This window comes from Sordaria macrospora, chromosome 1 (genome assembly GCF_033870435.1).
Source record: "Sordaria macrospora chromosome 1, complete sequence".
NCBI classification, from domain to species: Eukaryota; Fungi; Ascomycota; class Sordariomycetes; order Sordariales; family Sordariaceae; genus Sordaria; species Sordaria macrospora.
The window spans coordinates 3,020,906-3,043,439 of record NC_089371.1 but is presented as its reverse complement, the minus strand read 5'-3'; the positions used below and the strand labels follow the sequence as shown (position 1 = coordinate 3,043,439).

Here is a 22,534-nt window from a genome sequence, read left to right as displayed (position 1 = left end):
CAGGCACGGTACTGTTGACAGGCCACCCGGATGATGCCCGGTTTGTGGGGTTGCACACACTGGACGGGATTTTGTGGACTCTGAATCTTGGGACTGTCCAGATTTGGAAGCCTCAGCCCTACCTACAGACTAGCACCTTGCTGGTCAAAATAGTACAGATTGCTGTAACTGTTCAGACTTGATTCCACAAGCAGCCGGTTGACCATTGCTCAGGTCCCGTCCCATGAAATACCTTGTTCAAGCATTCCATTCACAGAGGAGCGGCCATTCCCAGCTCCAGGGGCAGCCCACGAAAAAAGGAGGTACTGTGCCGAATTGACTGTTGGATCGTCGTTGCACCCACCAAATCTTCGGCACTAAAAGCACCGATTGATCGCTAACCCCGCTGTGGGCCCCCCAGTCTAGGCTCGCCGTTCCTGGGGTCGGACGCAGTCAGTGCAATTTCCAGGTTGCAGCGGCACGAGTGGGTACCTGTCACGGTTCCCGAGAACGGGCCCAGGGGTAGGTGCAACATAAATGCAAATTTCACATCCCGGCCGGCAATCCAGTGATTACCTTGGTCTCATCCGACCCGGCTTTCAACCAGACGACTTGCGCCGAACTGGGGTCAGACTCAGTCGGGTACAACTTCCAGTCTCAAAATCAATATGGAGTCCCAAGAGACGGCAAAGCGCCCCATCGAGGAGCCCGGCGACGCTGTTGCGGTTCAAGATGCCGAGCCAGCAACCAAGCGCGTCAAGCTGGACGATGCCCCCGCCCCCCAAGCCCAAGAAGAGCCCTCGCAACCTCAGACTGAAACTCAACCTCAGCCTCAAACTGAAGGCGACAAGCCAAAGGAGCAACGGCAAGATGACAGGGATAAGCGAAGGGGCATTGCTCCCATCAAGGCAGAGTAAGTGGCCACATCTATCTCTTGTTCAACTTTCTCATCTCTTCATATTTGCTTACATGTCCTAGGTATCTCGTTGTGCCTCCAAGCCAAGTCGCCAAAACCGCCGAGGTAGTTGATGATGATGCTGCTGAGGGAAGGACTGCCCCTGATGCTGAGACCGGTGCCGCTGGAAAAGACGGAAAGAAGAAGAGGCCAAAGGGTCAGAATAAGGAGCGTGAGTTCGGTATCTTTGCCGATGCTCAGCGCCTCTGCAACTCTGTTGCGTGGACGCCTGAGTTCTCTCCTCGGAACTGCAAGCACGGCGATCGTTGCAACGCTCTTCACGACATCCGAAAGTACCTCAAGGAGGGCCGTCGTCCCGACCTCAAAGTCTTTGGAGGCAAGTGCCCGGTCTGGGAGACCCATGGCAAGTGTTCATCTGGCTGGCGTTGCCTCTTCGTCGAGAGTCACATGAAGGAGATTGAGCACGAGGATGGCCGAAAGGAGTTGGTTCTCACTGAGGACCCTTCCAAGATCAAGCCCGAGACTACCCCTTCAGTACCACCCGAGGAGGAGTCGATGGATGCCAGGGCCGGTGTTTACAACGTTGTCGCCCCAGCTGTTAAGCTCGCCCTGTCAAGGAAAAAGATCCAGCACGAAAAGTCCGACCAATACCTCAAATGGATGGCCAAGGACTCCGAGCTCGCCCGCATTCATTACCACAAACAGAAGGACGACGACGACGTGGCCAAGGACTATGCGGCTATGTACGTCGAGCCTCCCCTTAAGCCATCAGAAAAGCGAAGGATCTACTTCGGCCGCGAGACCCCCGTGCTCGCCCCCCTGACCACCCAAGGAAATCTGCCTTTCCGCCGTCTCTGCGTAGAGCTGGGAGCCGAAATCACCTACTCCGAAATGGCCCTTGGCCTCCCTCTCCTCCAAGGTCAAAAGGCCGACTGGACCTTGATGCGCGCCCACGAGAGCGAAATCACCCCTCCTCGCTATACACCGACCGGCATGGTCGACCCCTTATACGACAACTCCAAGGACCTCAAGTTCGGCGTGCAAATCACCGCCAACGCCCCCTGGATCGCCATCAAGTCCGCCGAGACCCTCTCTCGCTATCTCCCCCACCTCCGCGTCATCGATCTCAACTGCGGCTGCCCTATCGACATGGTCTACAAGTCCGGCGCCGGCTCCGCCTTGCTCGATGCCCCGTCCAAGCTCGAGCGTATGATCCGCGGCATGAACACCGTCTCGGGCGAGGTGCCCGTAACCGCCAAGATCCGCATGGGCATCCGCGACGACCGCCTGACAGCCCAAAAGCTCGTCGAGCGTCTCGCGCTCGGCGCTCCCGATATCCGTGCCGTCTCTGGCGCCCCCGGCTGCGCGGCCGTTACGCTGCACGGTCGCACCCGCCAGCAGCGGTACACTAAGGCCGCGGACTGGAGCTACATCGCTGAGTGCGCGGCGCTGGTCAAGTCGTTCAACAAGACGTCCAACTCGCTTCAGGACACGATCCGCGAAGCCGACGAAAGGACACTCCCCAACGGCGGACGCATGTACTTCGTCGGCAACGGCGACTGCTACTCGCACGTGGATTACTTCAACCACGTCGACAACGCCGGTGTGGACAGTGTCATGGTGGGCCGCGGCGCCATCATCAAGCCGTGGATCTTTGAGGAGATCAGCGCGGGCCAGTACCTGGATAAGTCGGCGACCGAGCGGTTGGCGTACGTGGAGAAGTTTGCCAAGTACGGCATGGAGGCGTGGGGATCGGATGAGTTGGGACTCAACTATACCCGACGCTTCCTGCTGGAGTTCTTGAGCTTCTTCCATCGTTATGTGCCGATTGGTTTGCTGGAGTACTTGCCTCCTGCTATGAATGATAGGCCGCCGGCGTATAAGGGTAGGAATGAGCTCGAGACGTTGTTGGCTAGTAAGAATTATCTGGATTGGATTAAGATCAGGTCAGTATTTTTGGTTTACGCTCCTTGCATATGCCGCCCCTCACCGAAGAAGGTTGTTCTCGGAATTCGCTAACACCACCATTCTCTTCCAACAGTGAGATGTTCCTCGGCCCTGCTCCTCCCAACTTCAAGTTTCAGCCCAAGCACAAGTCCAACGCCTACGAGAACATCGAGGCCGAGGGTTAATTAAGTTGGCGAAATTACCTCACCACCGCTCAAACAGAACAGAACAGAACAGAAGCACGGGCGCATAAGAATGAAGGTTTCCACGTCTGGAAAAATGGTTTCTTTTGGGGATGCGATCAAAGTTGATGATGATGGAAAAGAAAAGACAGACTACGTACATAATGAAAAGCATCTATAAACAAGCATAACTTCGTGACTTTCAAACAGTAAACAAAACAGAAGATATTTCAAAGAGAGTTAAGAAAGAAGTTTCCGTCACCTCGTAGCTTCCAAGCGGACAGGCATATAGGATGGTTGGTTGAATGACCGACCAGTAATTTTTTTCTTCTAACAATCCCTCAGGACATACATACACAGATGGCGACATCTTTAACAACGGTTCGTTGCGAGGCAGAGACGTTACGTGGAGATACCTATCTGTATCTGTCACAGCACATAGTTTGAGGGCTGACTGACACACCACAAGAACTGACGAAAGCAACTCAAATAATTAAGCTAAGTAAGTCAAATAAGCAAGAGGGCGAAACTGCTTTGAATCGGATGGAATGGGTGGGTGGAGCAGGTTCATATGTACAATGAATGACACATGAAATGGATGGAAGAATGAAGACCAGATTAAAACCTAAAGACCGGACAGGTGCTAGCATGCACCAGCACAACGTTCGGAAGTTAAACATTGATGAGTAATTCATGGACAATACCACAAACCCCAAGTAACATTGGAAGAAGTGAGCGAGAAAGATAAGAACAAAACAAAAAAGATGGCCTTCATGTTTAATCACTTTGATACACTAAACTGCAACACTCGCTTGTTAATCCGTGAGGTAGTAATATTCACGTTCTTCACTACTGCCCTCAGCTGTCATTCAACCTCTCACCTTTTGATCTTTCATTCATACATACAATTAAACTCGCTAATGAAAAAAATGACCAAGGTATGATGAGTAACGATAACACACATAAGATACGATACGATACGATACGGTAAGGATAAGGTATATCTGAGACTTGGAGGGGAAAAAATAAAGTAATCGCTACAAGGTATACAACTCAATAACCAATAACCAACAATCAACAACCAACACAAGCAGACAGACACACACCCCTTTGTGTATGTATGTAAGCTAAACAGCCGTCCCTATGTCTATATCGTCTGGCGTGGGATACGCCTCGCTTAACCTCGCTCCGCTTCCTTCTTGAGCTCGCCTCCGAATTTTTCATACATCTTGGTACCCTTGAGCTTTTTTACCGCTTCCTCCTTCCTTCCACTATGCTCAAATGCCCAATGCTTCCTCTTTCGTACCGTACTCGCTACCTCAGGCGCTCAGGTGGATCAGTATCTGGCGGAGACGTATCCATAACTGTGTCATCCAGGCGTTTTAAAGATGTAAGAGTTTATGACGATGACGATGATAATGTGATAACTATTGTTGTGTTTCCGCCTGTTCGTGTGGTGACGACTGTATTAAGAGTTTCCGCCCTCTTTCCATTCCATTCGCTGATTAGGTTGAAAGAAGCGCTTTTGTATGCCTCTGCGTTAGCTGCATTATGGTCTTCCCATGGCCAGAAAGAACGGTGATTTCGAGTGACGTCAGCGTAGAAGTAAGGAGGTCGTCGGGTTTTGGTTGCTGCAGGGTTTGATTATGGGATGGGCGATTCGGTAGCCACTGGGGGGCCGCTCCGGGGAGGCCGTCGCTTTGCACATGGCTTACCCATAGTTCGCACTGAAGCCAGGGAGACCGAGTGCCGAAGGCGAGAAGAGGGTGGCTTCATCAACCGCGGTGCATCGATGTGCATCTTGATAAGACCATTTCGCCTGCGTCTGTCACCTCTCTAAGAAAAGAACTGCGACTTCTGGAAACTCTCCACACTGATATCGCTGGCCTTGGCCGCCGGTAGGGCCGGAACCAACTCTTTCTTGTCCGCGTCGCTGAGGATGCTGCTCAGGGAATTGGCCCTAGTGTCGCCGTCGATGCTGATGGACGGGGCTCCGGTAATAGCTGCAACGGGGTGTCCCGGCTTTTTAAGCACCTCGAGGAAGGTTTGCGGTAGATAGCCAATCCTCCCGTCGCGGGCACGGCACTTCCACCACTCGCTCGGCTGGCCGAGAGGGTCGCTCTTGCTGAGAATGGCGACTAGATCGCCCTTGTGAACTTCAAGGTCGACACCCGGGACGATCTCGCCATTTCCTTGCGTGGCGGGCGAGAAGTCGTACAGGACGCGGCAGAACTCGAGCTTGGTCGGGTCGATGGTTTGTTGCTGGGCGACCACGAGCTGGCGCTTCTTCTCCTCTTCCTCAGCGTTGGAGGCTAGCGACTTGATCACCCTGCTCATCACGTAGGGCAGGCCGAACGCGGCAAGAACGAAGAAGATGAGCGGCTTCCGGCTGGGCTTGGGCATGGCACCGGCAGCACCACCGGCGGCGGCAGCGGCACCGCTCTTGCCGCGTCCCTCGAACATCGCAAACGAGGCTGGCGTGAGGCTGGTGGCGTCCGCTGGTAGAGGCTTGCCAGTGATCTTGGCGAACACGGTCCTGATCCAGCGCATGATGGTGAAGATGCCGAGGATGGAGCCTAGCGTCTGGCGAAGGTTGCCAAACTGCTCTGCGACAGCGACCATGGCTAAGCTGATGTTAGTAATCAGTTGCGCCCAACTGGGGGCTAGCAAATGGGATGATGGAACATACCGAAGAAACTCGAGTGTGTCGCCATATAAGTGCTCTCAAGCATTTGCGCAAAGCCCCCGAACGCGCCGACGATACCTTCCAGCATCTGAAACGTGGCCATCGTGCTCATGTTGAAGCGGTTGGTCAAGCTTTCCGGGTTGTTGGGATCGCCCGGCATGCCACCCATACCTCCTCCATACATGCCGCCGCCGCCGTACATGCCACCGCCATACATTGATCCGCCATAACCGCCGTACATCGAACTGCCATAGCCGCCCATACCCCCATACCTAGAATAGGGGCTAGAATAGGGCGAAGAATATGCCGAGCCATATGAAGAGCCGTATGTGTTGCCGTACGAGCCCACACCTCCTACGCCGTACGGTGAGGTGCCCATGGCGCCCATGGCGCCCATCGGCCTGCTGTAGTTGGCGGCATTTTGGTTGACGGAGGCGGTCAGACTGGCAGGCCTCGCGGGAATGGCTGGGGTTGAGCCTGATGTTGTCGTCGTGTTCGAGTCTGATGATGGCGTCGCGGCCGAGGAGGCTGCTGGTGCGGGCGCTGTGTCATTAGGAGTTCAATGTCAGTCCCCTGATTGTCGGGCAACAAACATGGGAAATGGACGGAAAAACGTACCCGATGCGCCAGACGCCGCGCCGTTCCTTTCCCAGGGTTTCGGAGGGGATGCCATGGCGATTGTGTGTGGATTATCTAATTTCTGCGCCGTTGGTGGCCGGTGGTAGTGCTCGAGGAATGACTTCGAGGACCGGTAAGGGAGAAAGCGAGAACGGGGCGTCACTGGTGGTCGCCGAGGGATGGTCGTCAGTCTTAAACGATGGGGTGCCGATGTGCGACGTGCGACAGTGCGACGGGGACAGAATGCGTGAGCGATGCGACAAGCGTCAGAACCACTGCACTTTACTACTGCTGGCTGGGCGCCTGGGCTGGTAAAGGGTTGCCGCGGTGGCGAGGGCTGGGCTAGCTGGGGATCCCGATTTGGCGGCTGCCTCGCGTAAATTCGTCAAAGGAAAGGGCCGCGCGCGAGAGAGGAGAAAGGATCAATAAGTAGATTCAATGGGCGTGGTATCAAAGACTGAATTAATACCGATTTTATTCTTGAGACTTCTTTCTGAGACCTTCGGGTAAAATGTCAGATTCCCCAGACAAATCTAGGTATGATCGAGCATTGCAGAGGGGGTCGATGTCGTAGCAGCGGAAAGGTGGAGAACGTCAGTCTGGGGGCGACCACTCTTGTTGCTTTGTCGCTTTCGGGCGGCCTGTGAACCTCGGCAACATTTCAGTGGGTAACACTGCCTGCATGGAGACTTGCCGACCGGCATGGTCAGCTGCATGCCGTGAGTCTTTCTGGCCCTTTACGACTTTGCAGTCTACACTCCATGAACTTTCGGAACGTTCATTGCAAGTTGTCGCAAAGAAATATTGGATGGATAACCGCTCTTTCAAGATGAGTCAATGAGGGATACTTATAGTTTAACGTGACAAACTGGTGCAGTTTGAAGTTCAAGGGGCCCGGTTTATCACGGGTTCCGATGGGCTACCAGATTGTATATCTACGTACCTTTGGGGTGGTGGTCGTAACCGTCGATGTTGTTCTTCTGGACACTTCGTCACCAAGCCAACGTCAAGCTCTCAGCAGTCTGTATGAGTGTATGGGTTATAAGTTCAGATTGCCAACTAAGGATCATATTAACCCCCAGACAGAAGAAAGAAGAACGGTCTTCATGCGCCTTGACAAAAAAAACCCATTAATTACGCCAACGCCATTGCAATGCCTCTGGGAAAGTGTCCTCTTTCCCCAATCCTTCGACTCTTTTCGGGAGGCTACCTTGTCAAAGGATGCTTGAAGGGCCCGTCGTACGGAAAGCCAACTGTTTCCAACCTGTCCATCTACCACATCAGCTATGCCCAGACAAACACGCACTGAAAGAACCCAACACGTCCGGCGGGCCTGTGATCCCTTCAGTACCTATTCCTGTCACCCCAAAGGCCGGCCTTCTTGTCCCACTAGCCACTTCCTTCACTTCTTCTTTATGTCTAAAACGAATCCAAACACGAGGAGGATAGTAATGATAAAGTAAAGAGACATTCCTTGCAATGAAGAAAGGCGGAACCTAGCTGTTCATGACATCTCCATGCCCTCGTCTTCATCAAGCTCGTCCTCAAGCACTTGCGTCTGGTTGCTACTTATGCTTTCCTTACGGTGTGACGTCCCAGAGCCTCCGTCATGGTAACGACTATCGATCCCCACCATTAAATCCAGCTCGTCACCGCCAATCACACGGCCTTCCATGTCTACTTCCTGAGAGAGCTCGACAAGAGCCGCTCTTGGAAGCCTCTGGAAGCCGAGCGTGCGTACTACTCTGCCCCAGTGCGTCATACAGAAGGTGGCGGCCCGTTTCCGCAGCCACTCCTCGTTTGCCATGCCGGCACAGTACCAAATGATACATGCGTGATCCACATCAAGCTCCTTTGCTAATCTGTTTACGCAAAGGAGGCGGAGGTGAGGGATGTTGTAGATGTTGGACATGACAAGAAGGCCAGCAACGTCTGACAAGTCGGCCGTGATGCTCTCATCCTCTTCAGAGCCTGGGTCGATGCGGTCTGTGTAAAGATAGTATAAGAATGCCTTAACAACACTGTAAGGCTCTGGTATGTGCATCTTCTTGGTGTGAAATTCAGCCATTTGGCTCGACCATAAGCGTGCAAAATGTGGCCAGCGTGCCTGGAGAATCAGTCGATGGACATGGATTGGAGGAGACGTGGGCACATCCGGCGACAGCCAGGTCTGATCACCGTCCATCGATTCGGAAGCGTGGCAGAGCGCGGAACCCATGATCTCCTCTTCATCATAATCTCGGGAAAGAGCCGTGACTATAAAATCCGTGCCACTTCCAGTCTCAGGGGGTTGGTCGAAGAGTTTGGCGAGATCACATCCAAGTCCCTTGGACGGCTGTTCAATATGACGCGCTCGCGAAGACGGCCGTGTGATGTCCGCTCGTGGTTCAGGGGCAAAGTTGTTTCCCAAGAACCCATACCGGCGCAAATCGATTTCCATGATATCGGACAAGTACTCCTCGAGGCCAGTGCCTCCATGGTCCAGAACATTTGGCTCTGTAGGACACCCAAGCAGCCAAGCCTTGGTGCCGTCTTCGTTCATGGTGCAATAGTGCCAGCGATATCCGGGCTTGAATATCTCCCGGCCCTCAGCCAACTTCTGCCATCGGAGAGATCCCAGGTCGAGAGCAGACAATGAACACTCCTTGGACGAAATTGTCGCCGCCGGTGTAACAAAGTCCAGAAGGGTGCCTGACGAGTAAACATGGAAGTGGATGCCCTGTCCCTGCGAGGGCACGTTTGGGCCATTGACAAACTTGAGAGCCGAAATGGCACCAGGTGCGGGAGGAGCGTAGGTCTTGAGGTGGAACGACGGTGGGTTGACTTGCGCAGTCCTCGAGTTTGCGGCATACCCAGACGACCCAACAATCGGGGTTGGTGCTGCAGGGTAAGAGGGCCTTGGCGAAATGGCACTTCTTGCCATGCCCGAGCGATCCATCGAACCAATCTGTGGGGGTGAATCGAAGGCCGGACTTCCCTTAAGATCTAACCACCAGATGTCGCTGACCTTGTCCATCTCCTCACTGAGGCCCCCGAACACCCAAACCCTTTCGCCCCATATATAAGCTGAATGATCGAACCGGCCCACAAAACGCCAGGACCTTGACCAGGTAAACGTTTTCAAGTCCAAGTAGCAAATGTCGTCGAGAACGTAGTTGTCGTGACCCGTAATCCCGCCAATAATGAATAGCTTGTCTTGGTGTAGAACGGCCGCGTGTCTGGCGCGACCTTTGGGAATCGGTCCTGTCACTTGGGGCTGGGTCCAGTGTGCGGTTTTGAGATCGAAGATTATAAGGTCGGAAAGATAGGTTCTGTGTTCGTTCTCGCCGCCAAACACCAACAGTTTGTCCCCCTTGTAGAGGGTCGCAGTGTGCCCTGCTCGAGAAAAAAGTTAGCTAGGCTCAAGACGAGACAAAATAGCAAGATATAAACCTGATGGACCAGGTGACACTAACCCATTCTGACGCCAGGAATGTCGCCATAGTTGTCAACCAGGCTCCATTGATGGCTGACCAGGTCCAGCCTTAAGACATGATTGTAGACTTCGTCGGTGTATTGGTCGAAACCGCCGAAAGCGTAGATTTGGTTGTTTCCGCAGTAGGTGACGGATGCATTGACGAGACAGGCAGGACGCTGTCCCAGAGTCCGTGTGACTTTGGGACGGTACCCATCACCACGGTTCTTGAAGGGCGAATTTGGCATGATGTAGGTATTGTTGGAAGAGGCAGCCGAGGCTGGTGTGAGAGTTGACGTCGTCATGGACGAGGGGATCGAAGGTTGTCCAGCGCCAGACATGACTGGGGTTGGACCTCCAAAGATGGAGGGAGAGTGACCTGCGGGGGTCGAAGGGTGTGCCATAGCTGCGGATTCTTTGGCACCTGTCGAGCTGTCGAGCTGTCGTCTGTCTGGCAGACTACTGCAATGCTTTGACGGATGCTTTCGTGTGCGTTGTCGCGCTATTCAAGCATGAGGCATGAAGCGTGAAGTGTGAAGCGTGAAGCGTTTGACTGTCGCAATCGGCTTAATGCTACATGCTAGGGCGGGGACCCAAAAGTTGGCTTCGTCGTTCGTTTTTGAAGCAGTCGGGAGGTCGAGAAACGGCGACACAGGTCTCCTAAGTAATGACAATGACAGGGTGATACCTATTCTCTAAAGATGATTATGAATCGCAGGCAGGCGAGGTCGTGTGAGGTAGTGTTCATTCAGTTCAAAACCGGTCCATGCTGGTCGGCTTGTGCTTTGTGCTTGTCCTCGACAGGATCATGCGCAGCGAGCGCAACGCAGCAGTAAGGGAACGGAACTCCACAGTGGTCCTTTTGGAGGAGCGAGCGGGCCTTGCACGAGCACCCCGGAGCCTGGACGACGTTTAAAAGGATCCACCTTGATGGGTCGGTTCAATGTGGACCTGGAGATGCCTGCATGGGTCAACGGTTGTGAAAGCCCTTTGACTTTCTGCCTTTGAGATTTGCGGAGCGTGTGCCGCTACCGCCTTTTTCAATCGTGGTCCAAGCGTTCGATTGCAGGTTGGTTACCATGACAACCGCGTTGTGCAGACAAAACAGGTCGTCCTTTCCAAAGTAAACTAATCTTCGACCCGCCTTCTCCTTCCGCTTCACCACATCCACAAATCCACGCTGCAAGAAAACCACTTCTACCGCTCTTCGCTATTCTTGGATTGCTTTCTTCAAGCTCTCGCTTATTCCACGCAACTATTTGCCTAAAGCAATCATACCAACAAGACAAAACTTTGCAGCGCGCCATATCCTTGAACGCAGACTTCCTCGAGTCCATTAGACCAGCTCGCTTTTACAGTCAACTGGATCGCCCCTCCGACTTGAGACGCATCTCGTCCAAGGACTCCTCCGAATTAGCCGATCATCGACAATCAGCACGTACTAACCTTCCAGGAGCCATTAACTTGAGTTTCTTGGAGCTCTTTCGGTTAATCGGAACTCCTCGACACCTACAAACCCCCTAAACGGTGAGCTCTCGCAGCTTCTGGAAAGCTGTGCGTGTGTGTTTATCCGTGTACTAACAATGAGTTCTTGAAACAGTGGTACATATCTGCTATCTTCATGGTCACAGTAACAAACATGGCTACTCCATCAATCACAACACCTAAGAAGTCCCATACGGGTCTTTTCTCGAGTCGCACAGCTGGCGGCCGTGTGCCCTTGACCCCTTCTCCTCACCATAATGCCAACGTCAACTCTTCGCCCTTCAACAAGGACAAATCAAACAACGATGGCCAGCGAGCACCCGCCAAGTCGGTCTACCCCGGCAACCTCAGCTCGCACCTCGCACGAGCAGCCTCAACCAAGACTCACTGGGACTCACCCAAGTCCAACATAGCGCGTGGGGCTGCGACTCCCAAGAAAGCTCTTGAGTTAGGCGTATCTGAGTTTACTCTGACCGGCACCGGCGCTCAGGTGCAGGAGCAAACCCAGGCCGCACCTACCCCGAAGCCAAAGAAGACCAAGATGAAGGCAAAGCCGATCAAGACGACCGTTACTCTCAATGCCGATCGCTTCATCCCCAACAGAGGCTCAAGCTCAGCCATTGCCAATGGCGGCTCCGGAAAGCTTAACATGCGGGATCAGAAGCGGCCAAAGTCCAGGACCGGCGAATCGTCTAGCTCAACAGCCCTCGCCTCTACTACAGATGATGCTACTGAGCAGCTCGAATTCGATTCCCTCCTCCTCGACGACGAAGAGGCTGAGACCTATGCCCGCCCATCTCCCAACACCGTGGCGTATCAGGACAGCTTGGCCAACGCCTGCGGAATGAATGTCAACACTCGAATTTTACAATTTAAGCCAGCTCCTCCCGAGTCCTCGAAGCCCATTGATCTCCGTCAGCAATACAACCGCCCATTGAAGGCCGCCAACTCGGCAGCTCAGTTCCGACGCCGCATCGCTACAGCCCCTGAGCGTGTCCTTGACGCCCCGGGTCTGATCGACGACTACTACCTGAACCTGCTGGACTGGAGCTCGGGCAACCAAGTCGCCATTGGCCTGGAACGGAACGTCTATGTCTGGACGGCCGATGAGGGCTCTGTCAACTGCCTTCTGGAAACCTCTCCCGACACGTACGTGAGCAGCGTGAAATGGTCCGGCGATGGAGCATACGTTGGCGTGGGACTCGGTACCGGTGAGGTCCAGATCTGGGATGTTGCCGAAGGCATCAAGATTCGCAGCATGTTTGGTCACGACAGTCGGGTTGGTGTCATGGGCTGGAGCAAGCACCTCCTATCAACTGGTGCGCGAAGCGGTCTGGTGTTCAACCACGATGTCCGTATCGCCGAGCACAAGGTTGCAGAACTCGTTTCGCATACATCGGAGGTCTGTGGTCTTGAATGGCGATCTGATGGCACCCAGCTTGCCACCGGCGGAAACGACAATCTCGTATCGATTTGGGATGCCCGCTCTCTTGCTGTCCCAAAATTCACCAAGACCAACCACAAGGCTGCCGTCAAGGCTCTCGCTTGGTGCCCTTGGAATATCAACTTGTTGGCTACTGGTGGGGGTTCCTATGATCGTCATATCCACTTCTGGAACACCACTTCCGGTGCTCGTGTCAACAGCATCGACACAGGTTCCCAGGTCACCAGTCTCCGATGGAGCCCTCACTATCGCGAAATTGTGAGCTCTAGCGGCTACCCCGATAACTCGCTCAGCATCTGGAGCTACCCTACTCTGGTGCGCAATGTCGAAATTCCTGCTCACGAGAGCCGTGTCCTCCATAGTTGTCTCAGTCCCGATGGGCAGATGCTCGCCACAGCTGGTAAGTTAATCCAAAAGGGAAGCTGTTGTCTGAAACTCTTACTGACCGGTATTACTAGCTGCCGACGAAAGTTTGAAATTTTGGAAGATCTTTGAGAAGAAGGCCGGATCTGGTGCTGGCATCAGCGGCGCTGGCACTTCTTCAAAGGCGACCATGTCGAAGCATATGACAATTCGTTAAGTGCTTCGATGGTCGTCCCGTTCTGTTGGCAGCGGTTCTGTTTTGTTTTTCTCTCGTGTTTTTCTCTCTCCTGTTTTTGGTCGTTTTAGCACGGCGTTTTTGGGGGGCTTAACAGCTTTTGTTCCTAGCCCAGGCTGAACGAGGCCCTTGGGTGAAGCGGGCACATACCTGGTGGTGTCTTGAGTGGATCATGAAGTTATGACGACAAAAACTTTGTATCAAGAGGGATACGTACCCTCACTTGTACTGGATCATATCAGATCGGTATTCTCTACGGTAATTGTTTAGAATCTTGCTAGTATGAGCTTGTAGAAGTCTGTATGGGGTGGAATAGGTAGTACCACTAAAATCAACGAAAGAAACAAATCATATATCATGAGTGAGTCCGCATGAGCAATGAATGGGTTGTCTCGAAATCTATTATTGCTGGTCCTGCTGCGGTTGTTCACGCGGCGCGATAAAATAGACCGTTTGCGGCGGTGAGGCGGATTGATCCCACGTAAAGTTGAAATGAAGCGATTGACCAGGACATGATGAACTTGCCTGCCCTTGACCCAGAGAGGGTGCTCTGCAAATTCCCAGGGGGGCATGTCGTTCGCTTCCATCCCGTCTTCGGCCATATGGTGTGGGATCGCAGGGCTGCAGGGCTGAACTGCTGCAGGGCGCGAGAGCTCAGCGTTTGTTCAGGGCACTCACTGCAGGCATTTGCGCGCGTTGCCGTCAGACCGGCAGTGGCAGTGGCCGCGGCTGTTAAGGTTGGCGGCTGGCTGACTAAGCAGGGGGTGGCCGGGGAAACTTCAAAGCAGGAATGGCAGGACAGTCTAAACTTACCCATTTCACCACACCCTACCATACTGAAGCGCCATCTGCTCTGAATCAAGACAGCACAATCTGCTGCTGCAACGCTACCGAGCGCTTCTGGATATTGCGCCTTACCAACTAGAAATACAATTCACTACGAGGCTTTCCAAAAGTTTTGAGAGTGCAGTCTGACGGGCGGCTCAGAAACCGTGAGAAGGTGGAAGAAGAAGTACCGAGCGCAGGTTTCAAGGACGGGAACGGGAACCTCTCCAAAAAGGCGGCGACTTCTCGCATTGCTGGATCCGCACGACTCACGAATCCCCGACCACCTCATCGCACTCACTCAGGCCAACTCCACACACAATACCTTCATCTAGGCAGACCTCACCTCTCATCATACACGCGAACTTGGATTCCAACGAAAAAAAAAAGATATCGTCAGCTGTTTTTTTTTTTTTTTTGAGTCCGCGCTTGAAGGACGACGGCGTAGAAGGAGCGGACAGCGTCACAGCAAGCAAGGCGTTCGGTTTGCTGACATAAACGCGTCTCCGTCATCGTGTGGAAGAACAAGACAAGCGTCATATCAACTGAAGGCTCTCTTGTGTCCCCGTCGGTCGAGCAGCCGCAACCATCAACCGCACGCAAGCAGGCAGCTAGCTCTTGTCTCCCCTCGCTCGCCTCAAGGCATCGTCAACAGCAGTCGCGCAGGCCTCACCAAGTCAGCTGGCACTCCATACCGACGCACATCCATCCGTCACCTCGCTCCAATCAAGACAGTCACCATGTCCAACAACACTGTCGGTACCGTTTACGAGCACATCATCAACGAGGTGATCAACGCTGTCCGCGTCGACTTCGAGGAGAATGGCGTCGACGATAGTGTTCTGGAAGAACTGAAAAAGGTAGACCATTTTTGATTTTCTCCCGTCTTTACCTTCAACCGTGTCGCATCCCATTTTCCTTGTCACAATGTCGATTCCCGTCTCCTGTCATGTCGTATGCCCCGTTGCTCTTCTGCGACCATGTCGATGAGCGAGCGAGATCCAGCGTCAGGAATACATCGTTGTGTTGACGACAAGTGTCGGGTTCTGACGTTGGCTCCCTCTGCTGGCTGCGACCTTGGCCTTCGCAACGCGAAAGAGTGGGTGGAGGAGCAGGCAGCATTCGGGGGGCGGGCGACCCAGGGCCTTTTGGGGTCTCTTTTTAAGCTCTCAGTCAGGCTGGCTGGGGCTTCCCCTCTCCCATGACGCCGCTTCCGATTGGACCATCCAAGTGCCGCAGCACGTGCCGCTTACTGGTGGTCATGAATGCCTGTCACCCTCCATCACCCCCAAACCTCGAGTCCATGAAAGCGATCTCATCCGACATCCATATTCACATCTCGTCTTCCATATATCAGGAGGACTAGGATCCTTATACATCAAGCAGCAGAACATAGCTTCGTCTATCATCTGTTTATAATATGTAACTAACATATCTCGGTAGGGATGGCAACACAAGCTGTCCCAGCTCAACGTTGCTCAGTTTCCTTGGGACCCCAAGCCTGAAGCACCACCGCCGGCGCAGGCCCAGCAGAGCACTTCCGCTGCCGTTAATGCGCAGGCGGCTGCTGTTGCCCAACAACAACAGCCAACACCCAACTACACTCAGTCGACCGTGAGTCCACAAACGGCCGCTCAGCCCCTGTCTATGCCTGGCGGCCAGCCCAACGGCAATGGCGTCGCTATCAAGAATGAGCCGGGCATGGCGAACGAGTCTGCCATCAAGCAAGAACCGGGCACCATGCAGCCCATGATGCACCCCGCCTACCCTGGCAACAACGCCGCTCGTGGTGGCATGGCCGCCCAGCGAGCTGCCCAAGCCATCGCAAGTCGGTACGGATCGCAGGCCCAGGCTTCCATCAACGCTATTCATCAGCAAACTCAACAGCCTCAGATCCCGGGGCAGGCACCACAGCAACAACAGCAGCAGCAGCTCAACCCACAGCAGCAATATCAGCAGAATATGGCCGCCCAGATGCAGCAGCAGCGCATGGCACAACAGCCTGGACAGCTTGGACAGCAGCAGCAGCAGCAGCCTCCCAACCAGCAAAATGGTCTTGGTGGCGCACAGGTTGATGGCCCGAGTGACGGATTCGACGGTGTCCTAATGCGTCGCGATGCGGACGGCAACCCTGTCGAGATGGGTCGCGTCGAGATCGACAACCTGCTCCACGCCAAGCTCCTGGAAAGGGCCAAGGAGAGGGAAGGAGGTGGCTTGATGCTTCCGTTGAAGGAAGCTACCAAGTCTCGTGGTACTGCATCCACCAAAAGGAGCCGTGCCGCTGCTCGCGGTGCCGGTGCGAATCAGCTTGATGGAAATGACGAGGATGACGATGAGTTCGATGAAGACGCTATCAACTCGGACCTTGATGACCCTGAGGATGAAAGGGATGATGACGACGAAGAGGATGAGGCTAGTGGCTGGATCATGCTCTGTCTGTATGACAAGGTCCAGCGCGTCAAGAACAAGTGGTGAGTGATTCCCCCTTTTGGAGGAGGACGTGAGTTGAGGAAACAGTTACTGATAATTTCTACAGGAAGTGCACCCTCAAGGATGGTGTCTTGACTGTCAACGGCAAGGAATACGTCTTCCATAAGGCCAATGGCGAATATGAGTGGTAAGACAGGTTCATGTTGCCCTCATGGACGAGAATCTGGGTGGCCTTGACTAGAAGCTGCGTACCCTATCTGTCCGTGGGCATTGAACTGGCGGTTTGGCTCCGTGATTGACAGCAGCTTTGCCCAGGCCATACATACCCCCTAAACCAATATCGGTATGATGAGGGTATGGGAGAGGCTGCTGTTTGGCAAAGAGGACACTCTCACTTTTCTTTAGATGTGAGGTAGGCTTTCATCGATGCTATGTGGTCTCTCAGGTCTCCCACTAGCTATCTTTACATACGGATAAGCCATGGTATGAATGGAGGAAATTGGCCTCTTTGGTAAGATGGCTGAGAGGAGATAGAGTGGATGGGAAAAGCGATTAGGAGGAATAAGATTATAGGTTTGCGATGAGCGGGGAAGCGGAGGGAGAGGTGCGCGCGCATGAGATTTTGCAAGAGAATGATGAAGGCAGATGGATATATTTCTAGAAATTGGCGAGGCATGCATGGTCTCCAGATACCTAGGTGCGAAGTTCGAACGTCTTTAGAAATCTCATAAAATCGCTATCAGGCCTTGTGCCGGAATTGCTGTGAGTATGGTCTTTCATGTCTTGTTTCTGTCTTTACATGCGATGATCACTTCGTCTCTGACGAGCTCACAAGCTTGAAATCCAGGGCCTCGGACTCAGCAAGTCAAGATCCAATCGCACCGACTCCTTATCATGGCAACCTATATCCTGTAGCTGATTGAATGTTGCAATTTTTGCTCGAAATATGCAGCGAGAGAGTGTCACGGCATTTATATTGCTCCTCGTCCCGTCTCTCGGCATCTTTAGCGACTCCTGAAAAAGAAGGTTCAACTCCCGGCTGCATACGATGCAATGCCACCGGTTACACCCAAAACAGCGAAACATTTACAAAAGTCCGAGGTAGAACCGTTCATCAGAGTCCGAGCCGAGAAGTTAAAATCCACTTCGTTTTCCTCGGCAGAAAACCATCTCAACAATATGAGATAGGTGTATGTGCGTGCGGTTACACTGAACCATATTTTCCGAATTCACCATCCTGGACCTTGCAAGTTATCTGGATTTGCAGCCTATTGAAAACTCAAGTTCTGCCTCTCTCTATCTGACCGCATGTTGCAGCGTAGTGGAGAGAAAACAACTCTGTTGTTGTTGGAATCCGACCTTGAGGATGACAGTCTCTCGAGGAATAATGATGAAAAAGCCCGCCCGAGATGGGTTTCGAGGTTCGTGGTGCAATGAAGATCATGGACCGGAAGCTCGCTAGGGATGGTCAGAGACTGACGACGCGGTTGCTTAAAGGGTAAAGAGCTGATTAGTAGAGTATAGAGCTTCTTTGCCTGATATCGTACCGCCACTCCCACGAGATATACCCCAATCCACCTCATACCCGACCACCGGCCACCTGCTCTCAAGCCGCGTAGAGCAAATGCGAGCCGCAATCATGCTACCACGGAGCGGGGTCCGTGAAGAAGAACAAGAAGAAGCAGCAGATATGCCGTCCCTCGTTGCTGCACTACAATGAAATCCTGGGCTGACCAGTGGCATCTATTCATCTGCGCGTGCTTGCAAGGAAGAACGCAACGCATAGCTACCATGTCTCGATATGGCTACACGAGGGTCTCGAACAGGGTGAGTGGTGGTACTGGCTGGGATCACGACTACCACTCTACGCATGGGCGTGGCGGCGGCCGTTGTACCAGTTTTACTACTATGGTATGGGAGCATTTTTCTGTCTTCGTTGGTTACCTATCTACCTACCTAGCCCCCGGGTTCCAAAGCCGGGATAGGACGAGCCCGGTTTCTAGTCTTTTGTGTTGCCAGCAATCAGTCAGTGAGGAGAGCTGGTACATATATCAACTTGATCCTCCCTCTGTCCAACCAGGGACATATGGAGACAGTTAGTTACTTCCTTTGAAACCATACCAGCCTCAACATCACTTCACATCAAAAGTCCAAGGTCACATCACGAAAGACCTTTGACCGGCGCGCTTCCAAAATGGGAGTCCACATCTACCAGCAACCAACACGGGAGAGCGACCTCGGACAGTCTTCCGCGACGGCATCAGAGAAAGATGAAGCTGCAGTCCAAGTTGAAAATGGCGACATCGACCCACCAAGGAACAACGAAAACGTGGTTCACAAAGAAGAGTTCTATGCGGGAAACAGCATCTACGCGAAACTGCACCGAATAACGGGGCGATGGGGCGTCGAAGAGCGAGGAATCGAGCGGTTGCCGAGCGATGAGAGGGATGCGAGGAAGCCGATGACTGTTGGTATCACGGTTAGTGTTTTTCTCGCCTTACCTCGCTCGTATCATGACATTGAATCTTCAGGTTGAACTGTGTTGAAGAGACAGGATATCGCTAATTACGAATGACCAGTGGTTTTCCATTAACATGACCTTCGTTTCTCTCACTTTGGGGGTCCTGCCCGTTGCTGCCTACGGACTGGGTTTCGTCGATGCGGCTATACTGATTATAGCATTCAACTTCCTGGGGAGCTTACCTGTTGCTCTCTTCTCGAGTCTTGGTCCGGTGTTTGGGTTGAGACAGATCCCGTTGTCGAGGTTTTACTTTGGTTATCATGGGGCCAAACTTGGTACTGTTGTTTCCTGCCCCCCGTTTTCTCTGTCTTCCATATACATGTACCTTGCCCCCAGGCACCGATTACTGATTCTCAGTGTTCCACAGCCGCCCTCATAAACTTGGCAGTCTGCGTCGCCTCCTCCGCCATCAACGCCGTCGTTGGCGCCCAGCTCTTCCACGCCATCCAACCCAAAATGCCCGGCTGGGCCGGCATCCTCATCGTTTCCCTGACTACCCTCGTCATCTGCACCATGGGCCACCGCTTCGTCCACACCTATGAGCGATACAGCTGGCTTCCCTGCTTCGTCGTGCTCCTCATTGTGTTAGGAGTCTTTGCTCGTTCGGGAAACTTCGACCCTTTACTCCCCCTTGGCACGGGCACCGCCGAAGCGTCCGGAGTCCTCTCCTTCGCTGCCTCTGTCTACACCTTCACCGCGGGCTGGGCGGCATACGCGGCCGATTACAGCATCTACCAACCGGCTGACCCCAAACCGAGCGCGGCAATCTTCTGGTGGACCTTTGCCGGTAACTTTTTCCCGACCGTGTTCACCGAGCTGCTGGGCGCGGCCGTGATGACAGCTACCGTGCACCGGCCCGATTTTCAGGAGGCGTACGACGAGGCCGGACTAGGTGGCGTGTTCAGCCACGTCCTCATCCCGCACGTCGGCAAAGGGTTCGGGACCTTTTGCATCGTTTTGCTCGCTTTGTCTATAATTGGGACCAATATTGCAACCGTCTACTCCGTCTCCATGTCCGTGCAAACCCTGGGCCGGAAGACACAGCGCGTGCCGCGCTTTCTGTGGACGCTCATCTCTACAGTGGGATACACGGCCTTTGCGATCCCAGCGTATGCAGAGTTTTCGACGTACCTGGAGAATCTGCTGTTGGCGATGTCGTACTGGATCTCGATCTACTTGGGGATTTCCTTGACGGAGCATTATATGTTTAGGAGGGGGGTGAGGGGGTACAAGCCGGAGGATTATACGGATGCGAAGAGGTTGCCGCCTGGGTATGCGGCGATTGCATCATTTTGCGTAGGAGCGGTAGGCGTGGCGATGGGCATTGCGCAGGAGTGGTATAGAGGACCGGTGATCAAGGCGGTGGGGGAGGAGTTTATGGGCGATTTGGGATGTGTATTTGGGTTTCTGTTTACGACTGTTTCGTATATGGTGTTGAGGACTATGGAAAAGCGGTATTTAGAGCGTTGAGAGGCAGGTGTCGGTGGGAAGTTCTTGGTTGGCGTGGCTTTGTTGTGTTTTCGTAGGGGCTGGGAAGTTAGGATTGGGATATAGAGAAGTCTTTATGGACAGGATTGAGAAAAAAAGTTTATGTTAAGTATGAGGAAGTGTCCAATGAGCTCGTATCAACATGCTGGAGCTGATACTTTTCGAGTGTCAGGAGGGAAAGTGAGGAAGTTGACAAGAGACAGCTCTATCTTCACGGACGACATTCACTACTGGCAGCTGGCACGGGCTGATTGGCACCTGCCAGACAACTCAAGAATTACTGGGGTCCGTGAATTGCGTAAACACTCAAGCTCTCCCTCGCAAAACTCACTGTGGTCTTAACAACATAGAAACAAGCAGACGATAATTGTCACGACGAATTCCACGCGCACCACCCAAAACATCGACCCGATCGACATCTTAGACCATTAACTCAACAAAATACCCTAAAATTTAATTTTCTAAAACCAATTGACCGAATACAAAACCGCAAGATGGCGCCCACAGTCCTCCCTGCCTCTGGCAACCCGCTGTAAGTCACGGCTATTCTTTTGTTCGTTAGTACCTGCGTTTGTATCGAGTAGAGGTACCCTTGTACCTCTCTCCTCATCAAGTCGACTCCATGGTATCATCCTGCCAGATCATATCTCATATCTCAAAAACCTACATGCTGCTACCGACTTCGTTATGTTCTGCTTTTCATCTCAATTTATAACCAAGCAAACGGCTTTCACTTCCATCATCACATCAACTACCACCTTGTGTCTGAGCTTTTAGCTCATCTTTCTGCTCTTAATCCCACCATCACCACTACACCACCATCAACTGAAGAGTCTACGCCACACATCCTCACCTCACTTGTCATGCATGACCTATAATTACACCCATCACTCCCCGCCATAGGTCACTTGCTACCAATATCCAGCCCATCAATGTAAACTAACTCATCATCAAAAACAGAGTCTTCTTCGACATCACCCTCGGCGGTGAGCCCCTCGGCCGCATCACCTTCGAGCTGTTCACGGACGTAGTCCCCAAGACGGCCGAGAACTTTCGTCAGTTCTGCACGGGCGAGAGCAAGAACAACCTCGGTCGGCCGCAGGGGTATAAGGGGAGCAAGTTCCATCGGATTGTATGTTTTTTTTTTTTTTCCTCTTTGGCCCCCCTTTCCCTTCTTTTATTTCCTCCCTCTTTCGATTTATTTTCATATGTCAAGCTTGTGAGGAACAGACAGGAAACAAAGTTGGCTGGTGATGAATGTTCCGAAAGAAAGCTAACGAAGAACAACAAAAAAAGATCCCCAACTTCATGTGCCAAGGCGGTGACTTCCTCAACGGCGATGGCACGGGGTCGACTTGCATCTACGGAACCAAGAGCTTCGCGGACGAGAATTTCTTGCTGAAGCATGATACGCCTGGGTTGCTTTCTATGGCTGTGAGTAGCCCCCTTCCTTCTGTTCCCTCCTTCCCTCCTTCCCTCCTTCCCTCCTTCCCTCCTTCCCTCCTTCCCTCCTTCCCTCCTTCCCTCCTTCCCTCCTTCCCTCCTTCCTACTGATACGAACGTCAAAACTGACACAACTTAACCAACAGAACGCCGGCCCCAACACCAACGGCTCGCAATTCTTCATCACCACCGTCCCGACCCCTTTCCTGGACGGTAAGCACGTCGTGTTTGGTAAGGTTGTTGACGGCATGGATGTTGTCAGGAAGATGGAGAACACCAAGACTGGATATCGCGGCAAGGACGTGCCGAACTTGGATGTTGTGATTGCCCAGTGTGGCGAGATGTAAATAGGGGATGCGGTGAACTTGCATGAAATTCAGCAGGGCACGAAGCATGGAGAAAACCAATCAACGCGGTCAATCATGTACATGGATAAGGGGAAGTGGTCGATGTCGTATAACAAGTCGTGAATTTAACTACATAGTCAAGTTTTGAACGCCGTAACCAGAACCACATGC

General features: G+C 53.0%; 7 protein-coding genes across 7 annotated transcripts; 5 read left to right on the top strand and 2 right to left on the bottom strand.

Annotated features, from left to right (window-relative positions):
- The first annotated feature begins 520 nt into the window (after positions 1 to 520).
- SMAC4_05742 (uncharacterized protein) lies at positions 521 to 3,231 on the top strand. Its single transcript, XM_003346157.2, has 3 exons — positions 521 to 892; positions 958 to 2,841; positions 2,937 to 3,231. Exons 1-3 carry the CDS (start codon positions 648 to 650, stop codon positions 3,025 to 3,027), a joined length of 2,220 nt encoding a protein of 739 aa, XP_003346205.1. The 5' UTR covers positions 521 to 647; the 3' UTR covers positions 3,028 to 3,231.
- A 1,478-nt stretch (positions 3,232 to 4,709) lies between these two features.
- On the bottom strand, positions 4,710 to 6,791 carry SMAC4_05743 (uncharacterized protein). Its single transcript, XM_003346158.2, has 3 exons — positions 6,329 to 6,791; positions 5,714 to 6,253; positions 4,710 to 5,648 (listed from the first exon to the last, which is right to left on the bottom strand). Exons 1-3 carry the CDS (start codon positions 6,381 to 6,383, stop codon positions 4,861 to 4,863), a joined length of 1,383 nt encoding a protein of 460 aa, XP_003346206.2. The 5' UTR covers positions 6,384 to 6,791; the 3' UTR covers positions 4,710 to 4,860.
- A 480-nt stretch (positions 6,792 to 7,271) lies between these two features.
- SMAC4_05744 (uncharacterized protein) lies at positions 7,272 to 10,824 on the bottom strand. The gene is made up of 2 exons (XM_003346159.2): positions 9,784 to 10,824; positions 7,272 to 9,703 (listed from the first exon to the last, which is right to left on the bottom strand). The coding sequence occupies exons 1-2, from the start codon at positions 10,184 to 10,186 to the stop codon at positions 7,833 to 7,835; spliced, it is 2,274 nt and encodes a 757-aa protein (XP_003346207.1). The 5' UTR covers positions 10,187 to 10,824; the 3' UTR covers positions 7,272 to 7,832.
- Positions 10,825 to 10,875: 51 nt separating this feature from the next.
- SMAC4_05745 (uncharacterized protein) lies at positions 10,876 to 13,686 on the top strand. Its single transcript, XM_003346160.2, has 3 exons — positions 10,876 to 11,309; positions 11,383 to 13,111; positions 13,170 to 13,686. Exons 2-3 carry the CDS (start codon positions 11,404 to 11,406, stop codon positions 13,289 to 13,291), a joined length of 1,830 nt encoding a protein of 609 aa, XP_003346208.2. The 5' UTR covers positions 10,876 to 11,309; positions 11,383 to 11,403; the 3' UTR covers positions 13,292 to 13,686.
- Positions 13,687 to 14,059: 373 nt separating this feature from the next.
- SMAC4_05746 (uncharacterized protein) lies at positions 14,060 to 16,755 on the top strand (the record flags this gene model as incomplete). The annotated part of the gene is made up of 4 exons (XM_003346161.2): positions 14,060 to 14,994; positions 15,578 to 16,359; positions 16,408 to 16,605; positions 16,671 to 16,755. The coding sequence occupies exons 1-4, from the start codon at positions 14,875 to 14,877 to the stop codon at positions 16,753 to 16,755; spliced, it is 1,185 nt and encodes a 394-aa protein (XP_003346209.1). The 5' UTR covers positions 14,060 to 14,874.
- Positions 16,756 to 18,355: 1,600 nt separating this feature from the next.
- Positions 18,356 to 20,555, top strand: SMAC4_05747 (uncharacterized protein; the record flags this gene model as incomplete). Its single annotated transcript, XM_003346162.1, has 4 exons — positions 18,356 to 18,475; positions 18,714 to 19,043; positions 19,144 to 19,360; positions 19,453 to 20,555. The coding sequence occupies 4 exons, from the start codon at positions 18,356 to 18,358 to the stop codon at positions 20,553 to 20,555; spliced, it is 1,770 nt and encodes a 589-aa protein (XP_003346210.1).
- A 331-nt stretch (positions 20,556 to 20,886) lies between these two features.
- Positions 20,887 to 22,480, top strand: SMAC4_05748 (uncharacterized protein). The gene is made up of 4 exons (XM_003346163.2): positions 20,887 to 21,105; positions 21,534 to 21,705; positions 21,870 to 22,007; positions 22,163 to 22,480. The coding sequence occupies exons 1-4, from the start codon at positions 21,068 to 21,070 to the stop codon at positions 22,361 to 22,363; spliced, it is 549 nt and encodes a 182-aa protein (XP_003346211.1). The 5' UTR covers positions 20,887 to 21,067; the 3' UTR covers positions 22,364 to 22,480.
- The last annotated feature ends 54 nt before the right edge of the window (positions 22,481 to 22,534 follow it).